Source organism: Microcaecilia unicolor, chromosome 7 (assembly GCF_901765095.1).
Source record: "Microcaecilia unicolor chromosome 7, aMicUni1.1, whole genome shotgun sequence".
Taxonomy (NCBI): Eukaryota; Metazoa; Chordata; class Amphibia; order Gymnophiona; family Siphonopidae; genus Microcaecilia; species Microcaecilia unicolor.
This window is the reverse complement of record NC_044037.1, coordinates 128,175,698-128,185,591: the sequence shown is the minus strand read 5'-3', so window position 1 is coordinate 128,185,591 and position 9,894 is coordinate 128,175,698. Positions and strand designations below refer to the sequence as shown.

General features: G+C 40.8%; 1 protein-coding gene across 1 annotated transcript in view; it reads right to left on the bottom strand.

The window, feature by feature from the left end:
• Positions 1 to 6,779: 6,779 nt before the first annotated feature.
• Positions 6,780 to 9,894, bottom strand: part of COL18A1 (collagen type XVIII alpha 1 chain) — a 782,170-nt gene continuing 779,055 nt past the window's right edge. Inside the window, exon 31 of the mRNA XM_030210084.1 lies at positions 6,780 to 9,203. Coding sequence (XP_030065944.1) covers positions 8,990 to 9,203 — 214 coding nt within the window. The 3' untranslated portion in view covers positions 6,780 to 8,989. The remainder of the gene's footprint in view (positions 9,204 to 9,894) is intronic.

Here is a 9,894-nt window from a genome sequence, read left to right as displayed (position 1 = left end):
CGCTGCTGGCTATCACATCATACAGTTTCTTTTGATGAGGGTACAGGTAGTGATGCTGTTTGAGAGGACCTTTGAGTATCACAGGTATGTAAAATGGCTAATTTATTCTTTAAGTACTCTGGCCCATTTTGTCTGAGGACCTTGAAAATCAGAGTTTTAAATTTAACCCTGTAAGGTACTGGTAGCCAGTGTAGTATTTGCAGGAAGGATGTGATAAGGTCACACCGCTTCCAGCCTTCTGTCAGTCGTGCTGCAGCATTCTGAATTAGTTGGAGCTGATGCAGACTTGTCTTATCAATATATGGAGAGAGATTCATAGCTGCTACAGGTGATGAGACTTTTTTTTTAATCATCTTTATTCAGTATATAACAAAAAGAAGCACACATCAGTAAAGAAACAAAAGTATATATCCAAAAAGCAATACCCCAACCCTCCCCCCCACCCACCCTCTACTAACAGCTAGAGACAATTTTTAAAGGTTGTTTAAATTTGTGGGATTAGGATGAGTGATGAGTCTAGCAGTATCCAAGATTCCTGACCTGTGATACTTTCCAAAAAGTATTTTGACGTCAGGTTTTGTTCACGTGTGTTAGGTACCCAAAGAATCTGTGCTTTGCTTGGATTCAACTTCAGGCAGAGTTTGCTGCTGTTTGGCCATTCCTGAGTTGTGGTTAGACATGCAGTCAGTTTACTCAATGCTGTGGGTAGGTCTGGCTCAACAGGAATGAGTAGTTGCACATCATCAGCATAGATACAGAATTTTGTGTCCATTGACCGAAAGCAGCTCAGCCAGAAGCTTGAGGTAGATATTAAATAAAATGGAAAACAGTATGGATTACTGTGACACCCCACAGTTCAGTGCCTAAGGTAATGATGTGCTGTTGTTGAACAGAACTGATTGTTGTCATCTGACAAAAAGGATTTGAACCATATAAACACTGTGTCACTGAGACCTGTTTCTACCAGCTTTGTAAGCATAATATTATGATCCACAGTATTGAAGGCTGCTGAGAAATCCAGTAACACTAGTATACAGGCAGAGCCTGTGTCACGGTTTCTGTGCAGATCATCAACAAGGGACACAAGAACTGTCTGTTCCGTACCCAGATCTGAAGCCAGATTGGGTCTAGCCAATTATTTTCCATTAGCCAGTTGTTAAAGTTGAATACAGACTGTTTGTTCTAGAAGTTATGCCAAGAAAGGAGTTCTATAACAGGATGGCTACTAAAGGCTATTTCAAGCCTATTCTGTAAGTTATAATTTATGCACATTCCAGCACAAAAGGAGACGTGGAGGGACATAATCAAAAGGGGTGCCCAAGTTTTCCTGAGGATGTCCTCGCAGGACGTCCCGGCGAAGGGGCAGGGAAACCCGTATTATCGAAACAAGATGGGCGTCCATCTTTCGTTTCGATAATATGGTCGGGGACGCCCAAATCTTGACATTTAGGTCGTCCCTAGACTTGGTTGTTTTTGATTTTCGGCGATAATGAAAACTAAGAACTCCCATCTCAGAAACGACCACATGCAAGCCCTTTGGTCGTGGGATGAGCCAGCATTCGTAGTGCACTGGTGGGTCCCTCTGACATGCCAGGACACCAGCTGGGCACCCTAGGGGGCACTGCAGTGGACTTCAGAAAAAGCTCCCAGGTACATAGCTGCCTTACCTTGTGTGCTGAGACACCCCCCAAAACCCACTACCCACAAATGTACACCACTACCATTGCCCTTATGGGTGAAGGGGGGACACCTAAATGTGGGTTCAGTGGGTTTTGGAGGGCTCACATTTACCACCACAAGTGTAACAGGTAGGGGGGATGGGCCTGGGTCCACCTGCCTGAAGTGCACTGCACCCACTAAAACTGCTCCAGGGACCTGCATACTGCTGCGATGGACCTGAGTATGACTTTTGAGGCTGGCACAACATATTTTGAAAGTTCTTTTTTGAGGGTGGGAGGGGGTTAGTGACCACTGGGGGAGTAAGGGGAGGTGATTCCCTGGTCATCTGGTCAGTTTGGGCACCTTTTTGTGCCTTGGTCGTAAGAAAAACTGGACCAGGTAAAGTCGTCTAAATGCTCATCAAGGACGCCCTTTTTTTCCCATTATGGTTCGAGGATGCCCATGTCCTGCCTTCGCTACGCCTCAGACACGCCCCATGGAACTTTGGTCATCCCCGCGACGGAAAGCAGTTGGGGATGCCCAAAATTGGCTTTCGATTATGCTGATTTGGTCGACCCTGTGAGAAGGCGCTCATCTTCCGATTTGTGTCGAAAGATGGGCGTCCTTCTCTTTTGAAAATAAGCCTGATAGGCATTTACATCAGTTATTGGGCTGGTGCAGGTGCTCACGCCTTAAATATAAGCACATTTTTGTCCACTTGCCCTTGAAGAGCTGAACAAACATGTGGATAAAGGTGAGCCAGTTGATATTGTGTGTCTGGATTTTCAAAAGGCATGTGGATGAGTGGCCTACTACTACTACTACTTAACATTTCTAGAGCACTACTAGGGTTACGCAGCGCTGTACAAAATAAACAAAGAAGGACGGTCCCTGCTCAGATGAGCCCACAATCTAAAGAACGAAATGGCCTAGTGGTTAGGGTGGTGGACTTTGGTCCTGGGGAACTGAGGAACTGAGTTCGATTCCCACTTCAGGCACAGGCAGCTCCTTGTGACTCTGGGCAAGTCACTTAACCCTCCATTGCCCCATGTAAGCCGCATTGAGCCTGCCATGAGTGGGAAAGCGCGGGGTACAAATGTAACAAAAAAAAAAAACCTCATGAAAGATTCCAGAGACAATTGCAGTGTCATGGGATAGGAGGTAGTGTACTATTGTGGATTAAAAACTGGTTAAAAGAAAACAGAGAGTAGGGTTAAATGGTCAGTATTCTCAATGGAGAAAGGTAGGTAGATAGTGGAGTTCCCCAGGTGTCTGTGCTGGGACTGTGTCTGATCTAGAGATAGCAGTAACTAGTGAGGTAATTAAATGTGCTGATGACACAAAGTTATTCAAAGTTGTTAAACTATAAGAAGATTGTGAAAAATTACAAGACGATCTTATGAGACTGGGTGTCCAAATGGCAGATGATGTTTAATGTGAGCAAGTACAAAGTGATGCATGTGGGAAAGAGCAACCCGACCTATAGCTACACGATGAAAGGTTCCACATTAGGAGTCACCGACCAGGAAAGGAATCTAGGTGTCATCATTGATGATACGTTGAAACCCTCTACTCAGTGTGCGGCGACAAAGAAAGCAAATAGAATGTTAGGTATCATTAGGAAAGGAATGGAAAACAAAAATGAGGACATTATAATGCTTTTGTAACGTTCCATGGTGCGATCACATCATGAATATTGTGTTCAATTCTGGTCACCGCATCTCAAAAAAAGATATAGTGGAATTAGAAAAGGTACAGAGAAGGGCGACAAAAATGATAATGGGGATGGGGACGACTTCCCTATGAGAAAAGGCTAAAGCGGCTAGAGCTCTTCAGCTTGAAGAAGAGACAACTGAGGGGAGATATGATAAAGGTCTATAAAATAATGAGTGAAATGGAATGGGTAGATGTGAATCGCTTGTTTACTCTTTCCAAAACTACTAGGAGGCACGCAATGAAATAAAGTAGTAAATTTAAAACATATCAGAGAAAATATTTCTTCACTCAACGTAAAATTAAACTCTGGAATTCGTTGCCAGAGAATGTCCCTATGAGAAAAGGCTAAAGCGGCTAGAGCTCTTCAGCTTGAAGAAGAGACAACTGAGGGGAGATATGATAAAGGTCTATAAAATAATGAGTGAAATGGAATGGGTAGATGTGAATCGCTTGTTTACTCTTTCCAAAACTACTAGGAGGCACGCAATGAAATAAAGTAGTAAATTTAAAACATATCAGAGAAAATATTTCTTCACTCAACATAAAATTAAACTCTGGAATTCGTTGCCAGAGAATGTAGTAAAAGCAGTTAGCTTAGTGGGGTTTAAAAAAGGTTTGGATGACTTCCTAAAGAAAAGTCCATAAGCGATTATTAAAATGACTTGGGGGAAAAACCACTTCTTATTTCTAGGATACACAGCATAAAATGTACTGTTTTGGGATCTTGCCAGGCACTTGTGACTTGGATTGGCCACTGTTGGAAACAGGATGCTGGGCTTGATGGACCTTCGGTCTGCCCCAGTATGGGAATACTTATGAAGTATATTGTATAACGAAAAGTAGGTGCCAACTTTCAGACTAGGTTTGAAATAAGCACCATATCCAGTGCCTTCAGTTGCCATCCTGTTATAGAATTACTCCCATTATGAGCATTTGCACATAACTTTACTCATATAACAAGAGAGCAATTGTTAAAGAAGTAATTTAAGTCCTCTGTTGGCTATTTTGAGATCATCATTCCCAGATCTCACTCCTGTTAAGTGACTGCTTGATCTTCACCTCTAAAAAGGTATTTGGCCCTTAGATTTTTGCATTTTAATTTCATAATTAAGCATATTCTTCCTCATTTTATAATCTTCTGTGGCCGTATAATGAGGTGTATATTTGTAGATGTCACCAAGCTGTGCATCATTTTGAAAATTGCCACAATTGTTCTCTCTATAGAGAGTTGGATACTGAATGTAGGTCAGTTGATCAGTCACTTTAATTATTCTGAAGCTAGTTACTAAAACATCTTAACAATTGCTTGAATCATGCTTAATGAAAGCTGCTCCAGCAACCATTGGCATTTGGCATATAGTATGCAAAATGCAAGCATTTTTGAACACACATCTAACAACCAACCTGAAATTAATGAAAATGACTGAGTAGTTTTATCCACATTCAGTTTTTCATTTTCTCAAGAAAAAATGATACTGTTAGCTATTTTTTATTTGACTTTCATAAGCGAGTCACAAATCATATCAGTCTTTGTTCTTCACCAATAATGACATCTGTATAAAATCCCCCTTTTTGACACAGCAGTTTATTTATCCAACCTTTGGCCTTCAAGCTCAATCAGAACCAGGGCCTAAATATGCCACCATGAGCTTTCACCCTAAACTACCTGAGATTTTCCTCCTATTTTACATTTCCATCCAACTGACCTTAGTTCAGTCATTCAGTCATTGCAATAACAGTGCTTGGTCAGAAGTCGTCCCAGGGATCCTTCTGAAATCCTGCAATCATGCGCTCTAAATATAGCCACTAGATGTCGCCTTTGTGCAATAAGGGACTCTCACTGCATGAGCTGTAGCCATGACCTCTACAGCATCCCTAGTTGACCCGGGGAGCAGAAATTGTGAGCTGGGAATCAAAGTCAGGTCTTCCATTCTGGCATTGCACTGCGCTGCCACTAACCCAAGTTATAACATTTACCCCTAATTCTTTAAAAGTGTGTGCATGTAACTTAATTAGCTAACAAGCTGTGTTAATGACCAATTATTGGCTATAATTGGTGTTAACTGGCACAAATTAGCAATTATCATTTTGCATATTATATGCATAATTGTTCCTAGTCAGTATTCTAGAAACTGCATGCGGAAATTCCAGATTACGCAACTGCAAGGATGTGTGGACCTGGGAGGGGCATGGGCAGGTCAGGAGCATGTCTGCCAGTTGGCATGTGAATTATAGAATACCTGAAGATAGGTGCACACGCTTACACTAGCCATTTTGCTAACATAAGTGCTTGTACCTAAAGTTAAATGAGCAGATCTGGACTTATTCTACTATTCTATTACAGTGACTACATGTGCAATTGCTATTATAGAATTCGCACTTAGGGCTAGATTCTATATATGGCACCAAAGCAATTTCTATTCTATGAGCTCTGCTTAAAGTTAGGCACAGTTTATAGAATAGCGCTTGCACCCAGGAATCGCCCCTAACTTTAGGCATGATGATTGGTGCAAAAGTATGTGCCTGTATTAGGTGTGTATCCCCGTTATTCTATAACGTGTTAAGTTTAGGAACACCCCCATTCCGCCCATGACCCTTTCATTTCTGCATCATCTTTGGTGCCTAAATTTATGCATGTAAAATTCAATTAAATTTAATTAGTGACAATTGCTTGTTAAAAAGCCAATTATTGGTGCTAATTAGCTTAATTAAATAACACTTGCAAATTGGGTGTATACCCAAATTTGTGCACGTAACGTTTGGCGACTTTTACAGAATTAGGGGTTTGTGCGCAACATCCCCACATCCAACTTTAGGTGACCTTTTCAGAATTAACCCGTTAGTGTTATTACAATTAATGCCCAAATAATCAAAAAAAAGGATTTAACCACCGGCTAAATTGCAGTCAGCTGGCTGTCTACCTGTATTCAGTGAAACGTGACTGGGTAGTGCCAATGAATATTGGCTCTTACCTCTCTAGCACAACTGGGGCAGTACCAAGATGGTCTGGGGGTGGAGCCAGAGCACAGCCAGGAGATATGCGAGCACACTGACAATATTCAGTAATGGTGCCTGCATACCTAACTTGGCAGATAGGACCATAATGAGTCCTACTTTTGCCCAGTTAGGTATGCAGGTACTGGTGGTGAATATCAGCTGACATCTGCATAACTTCTTGGTTTGCAGAAAACTTGAATATTCAGTGCTGGTCCCCAGATATGGTCCAGCCTTAAATATCCAGTCCTAAATTAGCTAGCAGTAGTCAGCACTTAGAAAAAACACTCACCACTGCTGGCTAAATATTGACCTGCATTTCTTCTATTACAGTGGTGATCTAGTAAAGTAAAAAAAAAAAATACAAATAATCACCATGTTAGCCTACTAAAAATACAAATCAATGCACATAATGTAAAAATGTCCTTTATTTAGTGTTGTTAAAATAGTCTACAACACACTAATTAAACAATCTCCACAGGATTGAATGGAATGAGAATAATAGTGGGAAAGTTGATAGTTTAGATCATGTACTTATAGGAAAGACACAGTATATAAATGGCAGAGACTCAAACTGCATACTAATGGCATTGATATCAAAGTCAGACTTATATGCCATAGGAATAGATGGCGAGTCAGACAACCGGTGCACAGCAAAGACAAGTCAGAGATTTTTGCTGATATTAATGAGTGTCTCAAACTATGCACCATTGGAAGCAGCTTGAAAGCAACACTTGAAGAGAATGTGGGAGACCAGGAGAGAATCCGAGCCAAAGAAGTTCCAATGCATCTTTTGTACATTTTGTTTAGGTATCAATATCCCACAATAGGAAAACCTTTAAACTGTAGTTTCAACCCTCGTAAAAAATGGTGGATCCGGAGTATGGGATTCTAGATTTTTAAGTGTCATGCACATGCAAAATACTGAGGCCTTCAAAATCTGAAAATATTTTTCTGAACTGAAAAATAATAAAAGCAATAGGCATCAGGATCAGAGTTCTCTCAGCAAAGATTAGCTGTGATGATTTTCCACTTACTGTGGGATTATCAAAATATGAATTGTACATCATAACTTTCCTTGAAAGACAACTTCTTTACTTTCGCTGGCAAGATCAGAACATAGCCTTGCTTTAAACATGGCAGGATTAACCTTTTGGTGAACTCTAGGCAAACAGTACTTTGGACTCCCCCCCCCCCCCCCCCCCCCCATTATAATATAAATACATTTTAAATCTCCCAAAAGCAGGGCCCTGCATGGTTCTAACTGCAGAGGAGGAAGCAGTAGGTAAAAAGTACTGCTCACCTACTCCTCCTGCCAAATTGAAGACAGTGCTCAGGGGTTGGAAAGAATAGACATGTCTGTAGACAGCAGTGGCTGTGGTTCCCCTCCCACACATACTTTTCTTTCTGCCAGCAGCTGAGTTACCAGGGTAAAAATCTGCTTTGGAAATAGGAGCCAACTTTTCAAAATTATCGGGGCTCCTAAGCCCAATGGAAATTACCCCTCCCTGGACACATACAAGGAATTTTCTCAATATTGGGGGTGCTCAAGCACCCACAGCACCCACAGAGTCAGCTCCAATGGCTTTGGATGTCATTGAGTTATAGTGTGAAATGGCCCCTCTTAAACATTTAGGCCCTAGACATATGCCTAGTTTGCCTGTGCCTTAATCCTGCTCAGGCATTAACCCGAGTAGAGACGTCTCCCTATTCACAGAAGCTGATCCCAGCTAGCTCTTCTTATGTTCACAGCTCAATGTTGGTGTTGGCGAGAGATCTCTCCCTTTGTAAAACATACATACACAAAAATGAGTATGATGTTGATCTCAGATACCCGACTGCTATCACAGAAACTCAAAAGAGATCTATTTTCAATCACAGGATCCTGCTGCTGACCTCAGAGCTGTTCCAGTCTAGTACTTCTAATAAAATAAATACTGAAGATATTAAAAGCCCCCCCCCTCTCCCATCTAAGTCTCCTCTAATAACAAATATATTACAATGAACAACAAACATGGAAGGGTATTGAAAAAGAGATAAATGCAAATAAGTATGTGTTAATATGTACATACACAAGTGAATACAAAAAACTAAAATTGTCTAAATACTGCAATAATATAAAACTACTAATGGTTTCCTGTACAAACACACTATATATCAAAGTACATTAAAAGGGGAGCTCTATTAGTCTGGTGTAACAAAACTAACAGAGGCAGGTGTCACCTTATAAACTAACTAATTTATTGAGGCATGAGCTTTCTAGCACCAGAGTCCACTTTGTCAGATGGTCCTCAAAAGCTCATGATTCAGTAGTCTATAGTGTGACACCTCCCTCTGTCAATTTTATATCACAGCATACATCTTTTCTGGCATCTGTACAGGTAATATTCTAACTATTTGCCTACCTAAATAATGACAGATACCATCTCAGAACCACCTGAATAAAATCACAAGTAATTAAAATTCTCAGCACCATATTACTTTTTATTGTCTAACAGAAACAGTCTTTGGTTTATGTTAGATTTTTTAAATGAATGTTAGGCACAAGAAGGCTTTGGAGAAGAGCCAGATGCATATCCCCTTCCTTTCAATTTCTTCAGAGAAGTGTGCTTTTGTTGATTTATTTCTGGGCTGAAGTCATAAAACTGTTTTCTATACAGAGAACGATGAAGGATTTGTTGCAGTTCTGGGCTCTTTGCTCTAGAAGTCTACCACTCAGCAATGAAGAAGCCTGTCCCATAGCCACACTATCATCTGTCCTCCATGTTTCACAGTAACTTTCTGTCAGCCGACGGCCTTTTGTATCTGAGCCATGCCAGATCATCTTCTGGGGCCTAAAGAAGAAAAGAGAATTTAGAATAAAGTGCATCCTTCCAAGGACTGTTCTGCAGTCAGTTCCATGGAAGATATGGCGCTTCTTTTCTTACCATTCCATATCTGAATATTCAGCCTTCCAAATCCAAGAAAATAAAATAAGCAAGCCTATGGATTTGCTTTCTCTCTATACCATGTTGCCAGAAAAGCAGTACATGGTACAACACTAAGCATGAAAATAGTTAAGGAGCTACCTGACAGTGCACTTTCAATATAGACAGGTATTTTCACATTATATTACGTAGGCTAACAGAAACTGAACACTCCTGGAAATGGCCACCTTTGGGAGTGGCTACTGTCACAAACCCCATCTTCTCTTGCCAATTATAGATGCAAGTTCTTGTGCACCATTTTGTGATATGTTTCAGAACCTTACAGTAAGAACTGTTACTGCATGTTGTGGTACAGGCAGTGAAGCATCTAAATGAATGTATAAAACAAGTCTGAATCAACAAAAAAAAAAAAGTATTAAGATGAAAACCGGTACATGCATATCACTGTTTAAAGGGTCATGCTCCAACTGAAAGATTCCCGTGGTTACTACATATTGCTGTCTAAAGAGTTGCTGGTAACTCATTCTTCTTGATCTTTCCGCTGCTTTTGACACTGTCGATCACAGCATGCTTCTCGATACCCTGTCCTCACTTTGAT